At 33.8% G+C, this 21557-nt stretch overlaps 1 protein-coding gene across 1 annotated transcript in view; it reads right to left on the bottom strand.

Moving 5' to 3' along the window:
• The window catches only part of NECTIN3 (nectin cell adhesion molecule 3), a 125313-nt gene that overhangs the window by 31491 nt on the left and 72265 nt on the right, over positions 1-21557 (bottom strand). The window contains exon 7 of the mRNA XM_049628153.1: positions 19291-19375. Within this exon, the coding sequence (XP_049484110.1) occupies positions 19291-19375 (85 nt within the window). The remainder of the gene's footprint in view (positions 1-19290; positions 19376-21557) is intronic.

Genomic DNA, 21557 nt, shown 5'->3' with positions numbered 1-21557 from the left:
ACAACTGCTCCTCCCTGTAGCCCAATCTAATTTTTTTCTATTAGTTCCAATTTCTTAATTAGAAATAACTTTCATAATATGTGCCCACTATCTGAAAATCTACACAGTGTAAAGTATATAAGGTAAAAATCACACACACACAAAAGCTGATGTGACACATAAGGAAAATAGTAGGAGATTGTCTTCAATTATGGAAACATGGATGTTACAATCACTGACTTTGATAATCCAACTAAGTCTTGACATCTCCTTTTACTTATTTTGAGCCATATCACTTTGACTACCTACTTCTCACATCAGTTCAGGGTATTAAGGAATCCCAATTTCTGAATTTTGACTGTATTCTCAGAGGAGAGGGACCAGGGAGGGAAGACAAACTATATCCTAAAAGGAACAGCTGCAAATACTGGGAAATATTCAAATCGGTTTTAGAAAACAGAGAGAGCAAATCAGAGAACTTTAAATATTGGAAAAGCTATAAAACAATTCCTGGAAGGGCTGTTGTAAACATTTGAGGTACATATGAAAAGCATCTGGATTAAAAGAAATATGTTCTTAATAGATGTAGCTTTAAATGCTGACGAGTTTTAAGAATTATAGAAATCAGAATCAGGACCAATTAAGTTGAAAGGAGGCTAGATTTCTAATTTTCTAGCAATTTTAGCTATCAAAAGTGAACTACTTAGTACCTTGTGAGGTAGTGAATTTGTTAATCAAGTGTTTTAAGTTGAGGCTGGATGACTACCTTCTTAGATATTGTTAAAGGAAATTTTGTCTTGAGTGGGAGTTCCAGCTACGAGACCTCAAATGGTGTTTTCAACTCCAGGGCAATGACTCATAATTGCCTTATGATACCCTGACAACTCTCCTCCTTGGCAACTTAGGTAACGCTTAATGTCACACTCTTCATTTTTGGTTTTGTTTTTTTTTTTAAATTAAGTACCATGTAGATCACAGGCAGTTATGGGGGAAAAAAAAAAACTACCTTCAAGAATAGGATTACTCAATTATGGAGAACTTTAAAATAAAAATATATACGTGAATCACTTCTTGTGGAGCTAAGAACCATATCACATATTCATTATAAATCCTTTGCATATAAGAATTTTAATGGGGATGGGGTGACAGAATATGGTCCAAGAACAATTTTGGGGATTTGGACTTTTAATTACATTTAGTACTTTGAGACATAAGAACAGAAAATAGTGAAAATTAACTAGCAAAGCAACAATGGAAAATAATTTAAGTATAAATTGCTTTTATATAATTAAATATAAAAGACTTATAAAAGTAGGAATTATTAATTATAATGGCAACACTTAGTACAGTCTTTTTAATTTTGGCCAATCTAATGGGAGTATAATGACATTTTACTGTGTTTTAATCTGTATTTCTCTGAGTACTAATGATGCTGAGCATCTTTTCCTATGTTAATTGTCCATTAGCATATCTTTTTGATGAAAAGTCTATACAAATCTTCTGTCCATTTTTTTTTTTTAAATTGGGTTGTTGTCTTCCTGTTATTGAATTGCAAGACTTCTTTATTCTGGATACAATTCCTTTGTCTCATATATGTGTCGTAAATATTTTCCCCCAGTCTGTGGTTTTCCTTTGTCTTCTTAATGGTATCTTTAGAAGATCAAACATTTTTAACTTTAATGAGTTTTAACTGATCACTTTTTATTCTTTTATGTTCCATGTTTTTGTGTTCTAGTACCATTCATATGTTTGGTACGTGTGTGTGCACATGCACATATGGTTGATTATACGGTTTTATATGCAGTTCATATCTCAGCAGTATATAACCACAGTAAAATTTTCAACTTTGTAGCTACCTTTCCTTGAATAGAGCCTGCGGTTTCTAACATTCTACTTAAAAGTAAAGCCACTATTTTATATCACTTTTCTAAAGGGATATTTGTGGTTTCCATGGGAACACATACCTCAGTAATAAGGCATTTAAAATGTTTCAAACAAATACATTTACATGGCATTTCTTTTAATAAACAGGATTGATAACCTAAATAATTACTGCCCGCCAAACATTTGAAACTGAGATTATTACCTTTTGTAAGTGCCAATGAATTTAGAATAGGAATCATTATAAGCTAAGTATTTCCTTTTAAAGACCTTTAACAATTCTCATTCTTCCAAAGTTACTTATATGCATGAAATATTCTGCAGTTAGCAAGTTTTAGATCTCATCTAATTTTCATTGTAGTTACAGCTGCTGTAGAGATATCATTCAAAGTGTATTTCAAGCTTTAGTATCTATGCGAACAGTTATAATTATAAACCAACCATAAAACAATGTATAATTTGCATTTACAGAAGAAACACGTTTTTCTTCTTTAAAAAACAAAAGGTAAAAGAAACATTTTAAAGTAATTTTTGCTTGTGTCAAACTGCTTTTCACAAAGACTCAATAATATCTGGAAATACCAATAGACCTTGTAATTATACTCGAAAACATGTATAGAAGAGAGTTGGTTACCTCTAACATGTGTGCTTTTAATAACTCATTAGCTAACTAATCAATTACATATTTAAATATTGTACTCAGAATCACATTAAGATACCTATGTCGAACATTGGTCCCAAGGAACAGCAATGTTAGTTTTTAATCTACCACCTGTATTATTTTTTTAGGGGTAAAAAGAGTAAAGAGAAAAGACTAGAAGAGGTGTTAAAATTAAACTTTATTCACAGTGCAGAAATGTATCTTATAACATAACAATGAAAGACAATAGCTGAGTCCTTTAGACAAGGCCAGTTAGGAAATATATATGGCATCTTGAGGTATCAGCCCATTATCAGATAGACCTAATTATTGGAAAGATCTTCTTTACACTGAGTATTCAAATCTATGTTCCTATCACCTTCTGGTCCTAGCTCTGTTTTCTAAAACTACAAAGAGAAATTACACTCCCCAAATCAATTGAACAATAGGAGATAATCATGGAGGTTAGCTCTGTGGAAAAAAAAACAAAACCAGAGAAGCAATATGCAATCATAGAAATGCTAAATGAACTTGGGGCCAAGGGTAGGCTGCCCAAAAATGTGCCATTTTGGATGCAGATTATTTTGAACTGAAAACAATCAAGGCCCAGAAGATGCAGGAAGAAAACTTTACCGTCCTAGTCACTCCCAGCTGCCTGAAAAGAACTGAGATAGAGAACCTACTCCAGGAAGAGAGCTGTCACCATATATTCCTACATTAGAATAGGAACTAGGTGTGGTAGACAGGGAGGAACCTAGCAAGGCCTGTTTGATCCAAGTCCTCTATGTCCCATGGTTTCTGAGTGGCCCAACACACATGTGTTTACCAAACATTTTACCAAACTCTTTTTCATCTTCCTATGAATTGCTTTCCTTCCCTCTTAAGTTCCAAACCCCTCCCTGCTTCTCCTAAGTTGAGAATGACCCATACACCTCATGTTGGCTGACTGTCTTTGTAATTTCATGTCGGTATGGATTCCCTGTACATACAAAATTAAATTTGATTTTCTCCTGTGAATCTGTCTCAAGTCAATTTAATTCTTAGTTCAACTAGAAGAATCTTGAAGGTAAGAAAAATTTTCTCTCCTGAACAAACTCAAGCTGGGTCTCAAAACAACAAGTAGACCTAAAAGAATTCATCATAAGGTACGATCCTGTGCTACACATGTATGTGCTAGTAATCAGCACACAAAGATAAGGAAAGTGAGTTGTCTGTAAATATGGAAATGACTTTCATAGGACTAATTATTTAAAAAAAAATATTTGTAAGGCATCAATGATTCAAACTAAAGTGCCACTCCAGATAAGTTCCCCATCACTTTCCCAACAACAACGAGTCTTATTAATTCCTCAATAATAAAATGCTGCTTAGCCTGAAGTAGAAGATTAAACTTTTCATGTGCCCAATGAAACACATGCCACTTTGGGGCTTATTTCTTCTTAGAATTAGATTCTCCAATAGCAGCAAACAATATATTAAAAAAAAAAAAAAAAAACATATGAAGTCAACAATAGGCTAATTGCTTGCCTTGCACATATTTCTAATTATGCAAAATCAGTAAAGCAAACAAAGGAAGATTATTGTACATGAAACTGAGGGAACAGATATCTTGGTTGAAAATATGTGCCAAAGAATCAAAAAAAAAAAGAATTAGAATCATGCCACAACCAAGCTAAACCAAACCAGTGGTGAAAACGTGTCTCTGGGGAAAGAAAGTGGTAATTCTGTTTATTATAATGCCTGGGAACAGGAAATTTGTACTATGGTAGCTTGTAACTATGGAAAGTTATCTGACAAGTTGCCAAGACAGACTGGGTGAAAGATTCCCATACTCATATATAAGAAAATAGAGTAATTTAGTGGCTGTAGGTCAAATGACTAAAGTTAACTCAATCAAGGATAAACTGTGGTCTTGACTACCCAAACTCTTCTGAATGTTTTTCCACCAGGTTTTTTAAAATTTCTTAATTTTTGGCATTTTAAAGACGTCTAAAACAATAAGCATGTTGAACTGAAGTTAGTGTTTCTGATTTCTAGCTTGTTGCATTTTTTTTTTTTAATTTTTTTTTTCAACGTTTTTTATTTATTTTTGGGACAGAGAGAGACAGAGCATGAACGGGGGAGGGGCAGAGAGAGAGGGAGACACAGAATCGGAAGCAGGCTCCAGGCTCTGGGCCATCAGCCCAGAGCCCGACGCGGGGCTCGAACTCACGGACCGCGAGATCGTGACCTGGCTGAAGTCGGACGCTTAACCGACTGCGCCACCCAGGCGCCCCATAGCTTGTTGCATTTTTAAAAAAAATATATGGCCTGTGTTTTATCCAGAAGTTCTTTTTTTTTAACCAATCAACTCTTTAGAAACATTTAGTTTGTCGAAACATGCATTCTTCAAATTTAAGAGGTTTCAAACATAAATTTATATTTTAATGAAAATTTTCTTTCTAATTGTATCTAAGATATCTGGCTAGATTCAAAAGCAATCAAAATTATGTTAAATATTCAGTAAACCTGTCATGAAATGAACTGGTTTTAAATGAAGTGATCAATTACTCATTTTTAGTTTTTCCTAAAAATATCTTATGCTGTTTTCTAGCGTAGGGGTGGAGAGGAGGCTGTCCTGAGATGGGCCATTTTGGCATGTGGGTTACTATGAGCTGAAGGCAATCACGACCCCGTGAGCTCATGAGAAACCTTTGCCCCTCCCTTAACTACATAATAAAAGAATCTAAATTGCACAGTTTTTCCAGAATAGGAGTTACTACCAGAGATACATGTTGTATGGTTAACCCATCTATACAGCAGGGCAAATATTTGTTTACCAAACATTAACTCTTTCTCATCTTCCTGTAAATTGCATTTCTTCCCTTTCAAGTCGCAGATCCCTATCCCCTTCTCTCCTTAGTTCAGATGACATATATACCTCATTTTGCCTATCTTTGGAATTTCCATGTCTGTGTAGACTCCTCACATGTATGCTATTAAATTTTATTTTCTCCTGTTAATCTGTCTCATGTCAATTTGATTCTTAGTCCAGCTACAAGGACCTTTGAGGGGACAGGAATTCTTGCTCCCTGCATGACACTACTCTACCATTTTATGAAACAGAATAAAAAAATATTAAATAAGTAATTCATAGCAAATCACAAAATTAGAACCCGGGTTACCCTCCATTTCTTAGAGTTCTCCAAATAAGATTACTGTCTCCAATTATACTTTGGAAAGTGACTATCACAATACAAGTACTTTTACTGTAGTTCACATTGGTATATTTTATTCTAAATTAAATATTCTTATTAGCTCAGGAAGAATTTTTAGAGGAGGTTAAGATGTAAAAGCCATTTTGATTATGGGAAGAAAGCACTTTGAATTGTAATGATCAGGAATGGAGAAGGAGGCTATTAAAGAACTGGAGAAAAGGCCGGGAATAACAGAGCTGTCACATGTACTAGGGAAATCTCTCAGACCAACGGCAGCCTCAAAATTGGAACAGGTGCACTTACATACTGACATGAGGGCACATATGTGTGAAATCAAGATCATCCTGGAAATTCTGGTATATACTGCTATGCCAATACATAGTTTTGATAATAATCAATAGCCTGAGAGAGTCTCCCCATAGTTTTTTCATGTCAAATGGGTAGTAACAGATATTAGTAAATTAGCCTCTATTATTAATCTCCATTATTATTCTCTGCTGGGAAGTCAAGAATGTGGCAGGCATCGAGGCCTCACTGGCATTGCACACATCACAATATGAAGGTAGCTGCCTAAAGCAACTTTCCATTTAAGTCAGCTTAATTTAACCAAGGACTCCCATAATTGAATCTACTTTAAAGGAAGAGTCTAAAAAACAGGAAAAAAAAAAATCACTCAGTAGTGCTTACCATAATTCACTGAATGAATGAATGAACATTGTAAGCTTAGGCATAGGGGTAACATTTAACTTAAATAATATAGCATTTACATTATTCTCTCCAAAGTCCATATGGAGCTTTTGCCAATTTTTTATGTGCAACGTATCAAAAGTACTTCAAAAAAAATTGGGCAGCACTAAAATCAAGACTAAGTAGCCAAATTCAAAGTAAAATTAGATTGATAATGTCCATATAAAATTTAATTCACAAGTAATGAAAAAGTCTAGTCTCTGAAAATAACTTAGTTGCTTTGCTCTGAATATTTAAATAACACACTTCTGGGGTGCCTAGAAGGCTCAGCTGGTTGAACAACCACCTCTTGATTTTGGGTCAGGTCATGATCCCAGGGTCATGGGATGAGCCCTACATAGTGCTCCATGCTGAGCACGGAGCCTGCTTGGGATTCTCTCTCCCTCTGCCCCTCTCCCCTGCTCCCTATTAGAAGTGCTTTTTCTTGCTCTCTTTAAAGAAAAAAAAAAATGAGTGAATAAAAAACTAAACTAAGCTAAACTGAAATAACTTAGGTCTCTATCCTGACTTCTATATTTAAAAACGAATCACTTCCAATAAAGGAAATCATGAGCTTTTAAATAAAGGTAACTATTAGGTCCTCTAAACTTTGGGAGGAAATTTCACAGTACTCAGATTAATGCATTTAACTTCAACAGTTCTTTTACTTCTACTTAACTCATGAGTCAATCAAGAGTCACCCCTAATTAAGACTTATAGTTCCCTGATGGCAGTATGAATTTAACACAGGTCTCAAATAAACCACTCAAGATTTCATGTTCTGATTATATCTCAAGTACGAATAGTCTAAAGTTAATTCTTTATAAACCAAGAAAAAAAATTAAGTAAATTAATGGTTAGGATAATACCTTTTTGCCTGAGTTCCCAAGTAGCATTGAGCCATTAAGAGTTTTTCCCCCCAAAGTTTAGCATTACATCTGAGTTAATGCTTCAGACTTCAACATGGTTTATTAGGTGCTTTAAAAATATTTTGGTGGTAACATTAGAAAGTTAAAGCTCATTTCTAATTACTATGAATTAATAGTGATACTTTTTTGGAAATGCTAAGATACTACAGATTGGTACCTTGTTACATATTTTGCTCAAAAATAATGATGAACTGGCTATAAAATTTTTAAGCTGTTTAAAATAAATTTTCTAGGTGTTCTACAGGCAAAAGGATGAGGTGACACTGTATATAGATTATGGTATCTTCCCTTTTTCCCCCCAGATTCCTGCAATTGTCCTCAGCTAGCCTGGGAAACTGATTTCATAAACAAGTTCACTATCACAACTCAACAATTACTGAATAGCCCCTGTACAGAGTTTATTAGATCTCAAGAAAGGTTACAAAGACAACAGTAATCATGGTTTTCAATTCTCAAGAGCTTATAATTAGGAAAGTAAAATAATGGGAGAACCACAAATACACGTATTTAAGCACAGATAGTGAGCATATAATTTTTATAAGGAATCAGTTCTTAAAACTCAGCGCTAAGGATTCAAAAGGAAGAAAGAAGATGAGATGTTTATAACATAGAAAGAACCAAGTGAAATTATACTATAAAGTTTTATGAAAAGGTGTGAATTAGATGTTCTCCCCTCCTGGATTGCTCAGAATATCTTAAAAGGCCAACATTTTAATTCTTTTATTTTAACCATCTACTTTTTTTTCCTTTTTTTGGTATTGAATATTGGTGACTAGAATGAAGCCAGTTCTTTTTGATCATTTAAACTGCATAAAGTAATTCAGTCTGTATTAGAAATAGCTCTGAGGGTATTACTATATACCTCAGTTTTTCGTTTTTGTTTTCCTTTCTTAAATACAGTCCTAACTCAGGCAGTTCAGCTACAAATCAGAAACAGACAGCAATGAGAATCAAGGTCAGAAGTTTTCAAGTCCTTTCTGAAAAATTGCATAATTAATACACTGATAGCTAGTGATGCCATTAAAAATGCCAAATGTAATTAAACTCAGAATCTTTATCACTTAGAAATCCTCAATCCAGGTTTTCCAGATCAGTGCTGGTTTACATGTATATAGTAATTCTAAAATAAACAGTATTTCTACAATTTACAGCAAGTCAAAGTAACTGCATCACAACGTTCTTAATTATAATATTGTTAGGTCCCATTTGATTCTACTAAAAATAAGTTAACAGCAAGCATGACTCTAAAGTATTTTTCTTTCATGGACCACTTATGCCCCATTTAAAAATTTTTATCAAGCATCTGTGATAATTACTGTTTAATACAGAGATGAAGAGAATATATAAAAAGATAATGGCTACTTAGGTGCTATGGGCCATGAAATACTATTAGAGGAGCCAAGTCTTCCTAGTTTCCACATTCCTGAGATGAGAATTGCTCATACTATGTATGTATCCTGAAGATACTAGCTACTGAAGGAACTCTAGTGACCAAGGAAAACTACTATCTTTAAATTAATTCAATAAATTTTCTAATTGATGATGAAGTTTATACAGGAAAAATAAAGTAATGTATCATAAAAATATTTTAACTATCTTAATAACAACTAAAAAAAAAGGAAGTATTACCTCCTCTACCCCATTGCAGAGAGAAAGCATGGTATCACATTGTCATTGCATAAATATTGACTTGATCAAAATTAAGAACTTTTATCTTCAAAAATCAGTTAAGAGAATACCAAGTGAGAGAATGGTGGAAAATATTTCCAAATCACATATCTGACAAAAGACTTGTAAAACTGTCTTATGCCACTCAGGCTGCTATAACAACTTACCATGTTTATTAAGTGGTTTAAAGAACATTTCTTTCACACAGTTCTAGGCTGTGTGAGATTTTAGTTCTTGGTGAAGGCTCTCTTCCTAGTTTGCAGATGACTGTCTTTTATCCTCACATACCAGAGAGCAGAGAAAGAAATAAGCTCTCCTCTTATCTCCTCCTATGAGGCACTAACCCCATCATGAGGGTTCTCATTACCTAAAACCTCCCCAAGGCCGCACCTCCAAATACCATCACACTGGGGGTTAGGGTTTCAACATATGAATTTTAGGGGGACAAAAACATGCAGTCCGTAATACAAAATATAGAAAGAACTCTCAAAATTCAACAATAAGAAAATGATCCAATAAAAAAATGAGCAAATATTTGAAGAGAGATTTCACCAAAGAAGCTAAATGGATGACAAATCAGCAATTAAAAAAAAAAAAAAAAGTTCCACATACGAATAACTAGGGAGGAAATACAAATTAAAATCCTAATGAAATACACCACACACCTATTAGAACATCTAACATTTTTAAAGTCTGATCATAACATATGGTGGTGAGGGTATGGAGGAACTCATACACTGCTTGTGGGAACACAAATGGTAAAACTACTTAGGATGACAATTTGGCAGTTTCTTAAATTATACTTTTTAAGCTACAATTACCATATGACCCATCTGTTCCACACCTAGATGTTTACTCAAGAGAAATGAGAACGTGTATTTACACAAAGACTTATACGTAAGTATTCATAGAGGCATTGCTTATAATAGTCAAAAAATGGAAACAATGCAAATGCCCATCAATAGGTAAATGTAAATAAAATGTAGTATGCCTATAAGGTATACCTGTTTAAAAGGAATAAACTACTGATCAACACATGAAGGAACCAGAAATCAAAATCATTGTGGGGAGTGAAAGAAGTGACACCAAACATACAAACATACCATATGATTCTATTACATAAAATTCAAGAACATGTAAATTAATACATAGAGACAGAAAGTAGATGAGTGGTTGGGTCCTTGGGGAGGTGGAAAGGCAACAGGGGAATGAAGAGAGGGAAAGATTATAAAGGGGCATCAGGAAACTTTTGAAAATGATGGATAAATCCATTTTCTTGATTGTGGTGATGTTTTCCCAGTCTGTGTATATGTATGCATATTTGTGTACCATGTTTATGTATTATATGTAAAATGTATCAAACTCACACTTTAAATATATGCAGTCTGTTTTATACCAATTATAAAGCTAATAAATTTTAATAAAGTTCTTTTGAAAAAAGGGAAAAAAGAAGGGTGCCTGGGTGGCTCAGTCAGTTAAGCCTCTGACTTCGGCTCAGGTCATGATCTCGCGATTCGTAAGTTCGAGCCCTGCATGGGGCTCTGTGCTGACAGCTCAGAGCCTGGAACTTGCTTAGGATTCTGCGTCTCCCTTTCTCTGCCTCTCCCCTGCTCACAGTCTGTCTCTACCTCAAAAATAAATAAACATTAAAAAAATGTTTTTTTTAATAAATAAATAAGGGAAAAAATATGTCATCATAGGCTTTGTGTATTTGTCACTAAAATATAAGCTCCATAAAGGTAATAATTGTTTCATCTGTCTTATTAACTAGTATTCCCAGTACTGGCACATAAGAAGTACTCAAGAAATACTGGTTTGATAAATGAGTGACAGAGAAAAAATAAAATAGAACTATGAATCAAAACATATAGACACCATACTTTTTAATTTCACTTTAAGTCTACTAAATTTATAATAAAAGTATAATAATTTCCAAAAGAAAAATATGCTGAATTTTCATGAATCAGGTACTATTAGTTTTATTCTTCTTCTGAAATAATTTCACTGCTTGATCTCTTTAATATTTTTACACTTGATCTTAGCCAAAAGGCTGAGAAGCAATATCTCTTTAATATTTTTATTAAGAATTACAGTTTCCTTCTTTGGGGGCGCCTGGGTGGCTCAGTCAATTAAGTGGCCGACTTCAGCTCAGGTCATGATCTCGTGGCTCATGAGTTCGAGCCCTGCATTAGGCTCTGTGCTGACAGCTCAGAGCCTGGAGCCTGCTTCAGATTCTGTGTCTCCCTCTCTCTCTCTGCCCCTCCCCTACTCCTGCTCTGTCTCTCCCTCTCTCTCAAAATTAAATAAACTTTAAAAAAATTAAAAAAAAAAAGAATTAGTTTCTTTTTTAATAACAGCAAACACATAGTACTTACTATGTGTCAGGCATGTTCTAAGGTTCTATGGTCTAAGGATGCAGCATATGGTAATTTATTAATCCCCATAAAATCTTAAAAGTAGGTTTATCTTTTTCTCATTTATAAGAGTGATTAGTAAGAGTTTTTAGTAAAAATATCAATCCTTTATACTTCAAATGTTGCACCTATATTTCCTTTGAATATATTATTTCAATATGATTAGTTTATGTCATTATTTCATCTGAGCTTTGTTGATCACAAAACTTTGTGCCTTCACAGACGAGAACACGGCCCTACAATTCTTTGACTACTTGTCTCAATAACTGCCACTATCTATTAACTGGAGGCAATATGCAAGATGTAAACATTTTGCTACTCAAGGGCAAAACAATGCTAGGAAATACTCAGTATTCATTTACTCGAAGCAGTCCACTCCGTCATATAGTTTTCTCTAATTTGGATGAAAAATGTTAATTCTTCTGTCATCTTTCTCCCTTCCTTCTCCCTGACTCCAAAGCCTATAGCTATTGGTACCATCTGAATATATGTTAAAATATTGAGATCCGGGAGAAAATCAGACCATCGATGATAATTAACAAAAGCAGCTTATTAAAAAATATTGCAAAATGGCAGTTATGTATCAGAAAGATGAGTTTTGAAAGGAAGTAATGAAAATGTCTAAAACTATACAGTAGTAGTAGGTGGACAGGTTCAAAAAAGCCTTAAATGAAATATGGCATGATTGGTAGCAATTAAGATACCTGGAGGACATATCCAACTCTAGAACTTGCTAACAAGTAGGACCACCATGTTTCTAAAACCACAGTTTGATAACATTTGCTCTAGTCGGAACAACTTTTCATTTTTATCCCATTTTATAATATAAATCAATGGAAATATAAGATTCATCTTCCTAAACTTTCTGTACCACAAATTTAGATATCAAGAAGCAATGTATATATACTACTCATCCTGGAATTAAAAGAAAAAAGTTTCATATCTACTTATAAAATGTTTAAATGGTCATAATTTTGTTCAATAAGCACACAAAAGAATGAGAGTTTGCAGGAAAAAAATGGCTTTTTTGACACTTGAAAAGATGATAAAACTCACTAATAATGAGTACAAAATTATAATTTTACATATACACACATTTTTTTTACCTATCAGATCACCAATACTCAAGTGGAATACATATGCTGTTGGTAAGGATGTGGAGAAACAGGCACTTTCAAGCATTACTGATTGGAGTACAAAATAGTATAATATTTATAGAGGATAATTTGACACTATCTATCAAAAGTATAAACACATTTACTATTTGATACAGCAAGACCAATTCTAAAAAATTTATCCTGAAGATTATACTTGGGTAGATACAAAATATCATATATATAAAGCTATTCATTGCAGCATTATTGGTTTATTAAAATATTTTGACACTACAAACTGTAATATATGCAAATTAGAATCTTCTGTAGACATAAAAAAGAATGAGAATGCTCTGCATCCCAATAAAAAAGATCTTCAGTATATCTTAGGAGGAATGGCAAAATATTTAACAGTACATACAGCTACCTTTTATACAAGAAAAAAAAATGTGTGCATGTATGTTTCCCTGTCTATGCTTAAACAAACCTTATTAAGTCAAACAAGAAATGTATAAAAGTGATTTTCTGTAGGAGGTGTAGGGTAAACAGGAATGGGAATGGGAGGGAGACTTTAGAAAATACCCTTTTACATTTTTTTTTTTTTTGCATTATGTACTCAAAAAATAAATAGGAACACTCTTTCCTACCAACACTCTGCCATGAGCATTTATAAAAATTTACTAAGGAATGTGATATATCATAGTGAATTATTGGGGGAAAAAATCTTAATTTCCCAAGACAGTAAATTCTGCTGAAGTATTACCATAACTGGTTTGACTGATTAACAATATTCCAGGTTAGTAATTCAGGTTTCAACAGATCTCTATTTTTTTATGCTAAAAGGTCACTGACAGAGGGGAGAAAAAGCACTGCAGAAAAATTAGAAACTACAGAAAAATATAACATAAGACATAATATTCATGGAGAAGTCTAATACATAATCGTTGTTAATATTTTAGAATATTGCTATAGAGTCTCTTGTTCCTGTTATTTTTCATACATGCTATATTGATATCTGGTACACTGATATTAGATATACTGACATTAAATATACTGGAACATAATTATGTCTCTGGGATAGGGTTATTCTAGAATTTGTAACACAAACATGATCACAGACTGAGAAGAATATAAAGAGGTGTTTGATTCTTCCATTTATTCATTCAAAAAGATTTTGTTCAGTAACTACAACGTGCCAAGCAAGGTGTTATGCACTGGGACTATAGTACTAAGCAAGGGAAACATGATCCCTGCCTTTACATCGCTTAAGGTCTACAGTAGAGGTTCTCAAATTTGGGGCCTCAGGATCCCTCTATACTTTAAAATTTTGAGAACCCAAAGTACTTTCATTTACATGGGTAAGAGCTAACTATATTTATCATCTTAAATATTAAAACTATGAACTTAAAAAAAACATTTTAATGTTTACTTATGTTGAGAGAGAAAGAGAGAGAGAGACAAAGAATGCATGGTAGAGGCAGAAAGAGAGGGAGACACAGAGTCCAAAGCAGGCTCCAGGCTCCGAGCTGTCAGCACAGAGCCTGACACGGAGCTCGAACTCACGAACTGTGAGATCATGACCTGAGCTGAAGTCGGCTGCTTAACCCACTGAGCCACCCAGGTGCCCCAAACTATGAAATTAAAAAAAAAAATTTTTTTTATTAACATTTATTTATTTTTGAGACAGAGAGAGACACAGCATGAACGGGGGAGGGTCAGAGAGAGAGGGAGAGACAGAATCTGAAACAGGCTCCAGGCTCTGAGCGGTCAACACAGAGCCCGACGCGGGGCTCGAACTCACAAACCGCGAGATCGTGACCTGAGCCGAATTTGGACGCTCAACCGACTGAGCCACCCAGGGGTCCCCCAAACTATGAAATTTTAAAAAATATTTAATTCATTTAAACAGAATAATAATATGATACAAATAGCATCTTTTACGTGAGCAAATAACCATGTTTTCCAGAACAAAGATAAGCGAGAAGAGTGGCATTTTATTATACTTTTTTACATTTTGCAAATCTTTTTCATATCTGAGTCAAAAGAAGAAAGCTTGATTTTCATATCTGCTATAGCATTTAATCTGTTGCAATAGGTTGTTTGGTTGAAATGCATGAAGAAAAAATGGCCTCACACAGATACACTGCTAGAAAGGGGAGAGACACTTCAATACTTCTTTAAGATAATTGAGAAAATTCTTTGATACTATACCAAAACTCAACAACAGGAAGTTTCTTAAGGTTAGTTGCTAGTTGCTATCTGAAACTTTTCATACTCTCCTAAATGAAAATCCATACGTTTATCTTATACTTTGGATATTTTATGCATGCATGATTATAACAGCATACATTGGTCATTTGGAAACTATTAGTTCACTAAGTTACACAGATATTCCAAACATTGGTACTTTTCATTATTCAGTATAAAAAACAACATTCATTAATTTCACCACTAATATCAATCCCATGGTTACAGATATAAGTTTTATAAAAATTATAATTTTTACTTGGAACCTCAAATTTTTCATTGGCAACAAATACTGTTAGTTGTTTGCCTTGAGCGACAGGTTCAGTTCATTGATTTGTGAGAAAATATCTGCAAAATTACTCAAGCCTAAATGACCATGGTTTGTTAGCCATTCTTTTAAGTCAAAATGGTGTTCCACAATAAAGGCAGCTAAGTTCAGCCTAAAATTCAGTTACACAAGTACTTATGCATATATACCATTTAATAACACAGAATATTAAGACACATGTACACATATTTATATGTGTATATAAGACGAATTTCTTAAATCATGAAAATTGATCAGTGTATTCCAACACCTGAAATACTGTTCATAAAACATTTTCAAGGTTGCTAAAATTAAAAATTTACCAAAGTAATCTGACTGATGGTTAGTTCTGCAAATGTGGCTATCAAGGGGTAAAAAAAAATCTCATGATATTTCAAGAGATTAAAAGCTTTCAATAATATGTCAGCATTGTGAAAATAACTTCAAGAGCCACATTCCCTATAATATTTTTGCTTGAATGAAATCCTGTTATGATCCTCAGTAAAGTCAAGTAATAGTATCTATTTCACACAATCTACTAGACTTAACTTTCCAAGAATAAATGTTATTTTAGGCTGAACCACAGAGCATTCTAAAAGATTTACGTTTACATCCAGATTTTTTCCATGTCAGAAATCAAACTGTATTAATTACATATTTCTTCCTGAAAATGATCCCTTGATCATTTTAGTTGGTTTGGGAAATATTTTTTTCACATCAGAGTACACAACTCTCCCAAAACAAGGCTAAAATACAGCATTATTCATAGAACACTAGGTGTTGTCCAAAATTCTTTAATACAAAGAAATTTTATATCAGTGTTCAGTGTTTCATACTGGATTTGAAGCTGAATGAGATAAACGAGCCCCCTACAACTATAAACAACACTGGCCACTCTGAAAAATACTGGTCTATAATACAGTGGGAAAGCAATTTCTAGACCACTATGTATTCTATGATCACATTTGTGTTTTAAAAAAAAAAAAGGCAAAACAAACCTAGCTATAAATGTAAATATGGATGATACACCCATGAAAATAAATTCATGGAAAAAAGTCTGGGAGAATATTTAAATTCGTAACAATGGTGATAGCTGGAGAAGGAAATTATATACTTGGTGATGGAGTAATAAAAAAGAACTTTCACAGCTGACTATAAATTTCTGTAGTATTTGTTTTTGTTGTTCTAAGAACATACTTATGGATTACCTGTATAATGTTCATAAAACATAATGAAAAGGTAAAATATACTTTAAAGCCATTAATTAATATTTCTTTCCCAAATGAAGACTCAACTTCTGCAGGATTATTACCTAATACATGACAAGCTGGTGATATTTCTCAATTACTCCTTGCTTCAGGCAAGACATTCTTTTTTATTTCCCTCATACTTATGCATGCCTCCATGCATCTTCTCTGCAGTAATGGTTCCCACCCAAGGACACTGCCTCTTCACAATACCAGGCCTCATTCTCCTAACATACATTGAAAGGAAACCTTCCCCAGGATGAGTGGTGGTACTATTACCACAAAAGCAACACACGGTGTACAAATGTGGGTACCAAGGAGGTGTCTCTTTCTGTGGTTTCCCAAGAGTAGAACACTGATGGGTAGAATAAATGAGACTGTCTTCCTTTAAGCCATGGAGGCATTTGGGAGCCTGGCCTAGGTGACTAGGTCACTAGGCCTGTTTGGGAAGGCTGGGGGCTAATGACTTCAAGCAGGAATTACCTCATCACCTTGAAGCAGACAAGACACCCAGAGAAGTGGAACATTCGCAAGGCATTTAGTATTGCAACATGCTATCACTGTATGAAACTGATCAGATAGTAATTACACACTTACAGATTTCTTGGTAACCAGGACACGGCTCTGTGTATTTTACATTTTGATATCACAGCATTAATTAAAACACAAACAGCCACATAAATTAACATATAGACATTATATTGCGTGAATCATAACAAGTTATCTGATGGATAATGAGTTTAGCCTAAATTATTTTTTTTTAAAGATTTTTGTTTTGTTTTGTTTTTGAGAGAGAGTGCATGCGCATGAGTGGGGTAAGGGCAGAGAGAGAGGGAGGGAGAATCTTTTAAGCAGGCTCCACACTTAGCTCAGAGCTCGATGCAGGGCTCAGTCTCATGACTGTGAGATCATGACCTACGCCCAAATCAAGAGTCAGATGCTTAATGGCTGAGCCACTCAGGTGCCCCAGCCTAAATTATTCTTAAAAGCTTTATAGAATTGGGAGTTATTTCATCTCCAATTCAAGTTCTAACTCTCTTAAGCAAAATTACAGCAACCAGTTCACCCTCGGCAATAGTTTGTAGAATCAGTTTTATAGCTAGAAGACGGAAACAAACAGTCACATTTTTTACCTGCTCAATTTCACAGATGAGGAAAAAGTCACAATGTTACCACATAGTCTCCGACTCCCAAAGTCCAATGTTTGTCATTCATTGCAGGTGCTTTCCCATCAATCTTCTTTCTAAACTTCCCATTACTTTTCCACTATAACTTCATTTCCACCTAGGTTTATGCTTTTGAGTATGCAATTTACTACAAATCAAATTATTCTAATCACCAAGTGAGTAATTTCATCACCTGCTTCATAACTTCTACCTCAAAAAGCCAGGAAGCATTCCCTAATTCCAAGGACACTAAAAACTATAGTTTCTAGCACTGTCAACTCAAATCATCCAAGAAAAATCTTCCTTTTGTGTTTATTGGGAAACAACTACAGATACAAAAGTCATATTTTTTAAACTAAAACCCGGGACCCATGATGACCTAAACCCAATATTTTTTTTCCAATTTATAAGCTTTTGTAAATATTTAATTTGAAGATATTAAATAATAACAACTTATATAATCAACTGGTTTTACAGACAAGAATTAAATTATGTGTAGTTAGCGTTGTCCTAGAAAATTACTAACCATGTTCTTAAAAAATTCCCAAAACTTAATCTGGAAATCTTCTGGTTAATTACTAGGTTTGTGAAGGGAAGAAGACAGCTGCCTTTCTGTAGCAGTTAGCAAGAGCTCTAGCTAAATATTTTGTTGACATTTCACAGTACTTGTCAAGTTCATTTCTTTGCCAAAAGAGATGTGAGCTTACACTCTACATGGAAACAAGAGGTCTGGGAAGATAGCACATCTTCACCCAAAGACCCCACACTTGTGTGAGACAACAAACCTGGTGCCCACTGGCAATGAGCCAGCACATGCCAGGGAATGCTCCTCCCTGCCCCCATGCTCAGGCAGTAGACTGAACATGTGGTCAACTAAGATACAGAAGATAAGAACATCTTAGTACCTGTGCTGAAGTGAGCACGGAAAGCTGAGAACATCTTAACAGATACATTCCCTTGGAATTTTTCCACCAAATTAAATTAATTGGTGGGCAAACAATTTGCTTTATTCCAGCTGAAGACAAAAACATATTTTAGGGGAAAAATATTATGGAATGTTTCCACAGGGAATAAAACCCCAATATAGGGTCAGGGCCCCAATCGGTTACTTGGATGCCAGATGGAAATAAACAAAACTAGAACAACTAACAGTAAGAATAAAAATATTCAAATACCCGATGATTTCAACTTTCCCAAGGACAGCCTATTAATCTAGGTAGAGAATATGAGATAGACGCATTTAATTGATACTTTCACATGAATTATTGTAAACTAATCCCAAAAGAAAATTTAAAATGATCATAAACGTAATATGGGGACCAATATTCATATCCAGAACTTTAAACTGGAATTGTAAACCTTTTGTTGCTAAATAAAGGAACGCTAAAATTTAGATTTTGAGTATACTGAAACAAAAATGAAATACATACTCCAAGGATTAAAAGCTCTTCATCATATCCTAGCAAAGACATTCGATTTTTCTTTTATTTTATGTAAATATGCATACTTTACAATGAATAGGCATGTCAATAAACTATTAACAATAAATCTTTGGGCATAAGCTTTTAGTAAAAATCTGTACTCCTAATAAAGTGTTGATTTGTCTTATCTACACTGGCTATACCATCGTTTCTTACCAATTTGTAGGCAAAATTTGATGCTTTAAATGTTGTAGAGAAATGATTATGTATTACTATGCTACATTTAACGTATAATGACTAAATAATATCAAATAATATACATTGCTTAGTGTTTTTTATTTCATTTTATTTTAAGTGTAATCAGGAACACATACCTGATATAGAAGGTCTTTTTGAGGCAAAGGGGGAGATCGTTCTTCATACATAGGAGGTGGTTTATGTGTGGGTGGAAGGTCGATCCTGCATTAAAAATGTTAAAACATGTGATTGCAACATTTAGCAAAAACAAAACAAACAAACAAACAAAAACAAGCGAGGGGAGGAGGCTATCAAGGTTCTCTTAATTTTTGAGGATATTTTCCTCACACTAATATTTATATTAGTGTATATGCTTAATTCAGTTGTTATATTTTATCATACAGGGAGGAAAAAACCAGGTTTTAAAGGTTCCAATGTTTAAAACTAATCTGATTGATTCGTTTGAAGAAGCAAACTCAAATGGAAGCATTTTTTGAAAATTATTACTAAGCAAGTGACCTAATCCATGACCAATTTACTGAAGTATTGCATGTTTTTCCATCTCACTATATTATTATATTACTACACCTACCATCGTATTAAACATAGTCAAACATGTGCAATGGAAGACAAAATGTCATAAAATTTAAAAAAATATATCTTAAAATGATAATGAAAACACTTTTACATTTTTGAAATACTTTCAAAACTAATTTTTTAAGTGTGTGTCTGTTGGTTGGTTTATTTTAGAGAGAAAGAGAGAAAGGGAGGGGCAGAGAGAATCCCAGGCAGGCTCCACACGGTCAGTGCAGAGCCCAACGTGGGGCTCGAACCCACAAACTGTGAGATCACAATCACAGCCGAAATCAAAAGTTGGTCACTTAACTGACTGAGCCACCAAGGTTCCCCATCAAAACTAATTTTCAAAAGCCATGGTCACTCTTAGAATATTCATCATGTAAATTAGGATTCTGAATCTAAAGACCATTATAAATCTTGTCACCTGAAATAAACCAAGGTGCCATTACATCCCTAGGGAATGTATTTTTGCCAAAATAACCCATTTTTAAAAACCTGTATTTTCATGTATTTAAACATTGTTGTCACAATACAAATAGAATATATCTTGTAGCTCTCTGCATTTTAGGAAATAATTTTTTTATCTATTCTCATACTTTTGAAGCTCACAGATAACTAATTTACAGTAATTATGATTATTAAATCAAACAAAAATGTTACCTATAGTAAAAAATAAAGAGAATGAAATCTATAGAAGCCAAAGTAATTACAAATTCTCTGTGGTCTAATAGCTTCTCAATGTGGACATGAAATAACATTTTAAATGAACAGAATTCAAACAACAAATAAAGATTATGTTTTGAAATTACACAAAAGCCTGAGATAACTTGGGAGCTAAAATAAAGTTAACCAAATGCTAGTTACTCTTGAAATATTAAAGAACTATAAAAGTTATTGGAACTATAAATTATTATAACTATGAACATTAAAGAACCAGTGATATAGGTGTTGCACTAAAAAGGTACTTTATAGTCCTTTAAAAGTAATTATTTCTTTTCATGTCATGAAAATCACAGCAAAGTCATAGCTCCAAGGAACCATCAACCATTTGGGTGAGAAAACTGAGGCTCATGGAGGTGATGTGACTTGTCCTTGATCATACCACTACTTTAATCATGACAGAGCTGAGACTAACACTCAGATGTCTCTAATCCAAGAAGATCTATGCTATAACTGTGCCAGATTAGAAAGGCACGCACACACACACACACACACACACACACACACACACACACACAGCATTTATGAAGACAGAAGAAATATATTCTTTGAGAGACAGACTTATTTCCTAATATAAAAATATTAATAAGCACATAATACTACCACTTATATAAAACTTCATGATTCATAAACATTATTATATTCTACTCATCACAACTATAGGTAAGGAGGAAAAATATGAAAATATTATTCACATTCCATAGATGAAGCAACAAAGCTGTTGATGGAATTAAATGAATTAGGACATTTGTCTTTTGATTCTACAGCAAAGTGTAATATCTGCTTTATAATTCTATCTCAATGATTGGCCCAAAACATTGCTTACTCTTTAAGTGAACAAACTGCACACTTTGTAATTCGCCAAAACCAAAATTGTTTAAGAAAAAAAAGCTTTAAAACTCAATGTATTTGATAGCTCTTGGCGGCTGAAGGTTAAGATCAATCCATACATAAGACTGACATATACAATCTGGAGATGCAATTAAACGTCTAAGATTTTTTTGAATCTCTCTTTCAAGCACAGTTCTTCAAAGACCTGCATTTTTATTCAGAAGACAGGACAAAATAATTTATCATTGTTATCATTTGGAATGATGTCTAATAT

Source organism: Panthera uncia, chromosome C2, assembly GCF_023721935.1.
Source record: "Panthera uncia isolate 11264 chromosome C2, Puncia_PCG_1.0, whole genome shotgun sequence".
Classification (NCBI taxonomy): Eukaryota; Metazoa; Chordata; class Mammalia; order Carnivora; family Felidae; genus Panthera; species Panthera uncia.
The sequence above is the reverse complement of the archived record's forward strand: the minus strand, read 5'-3'. Positions and strand labels throughout refer to the sequence as shown.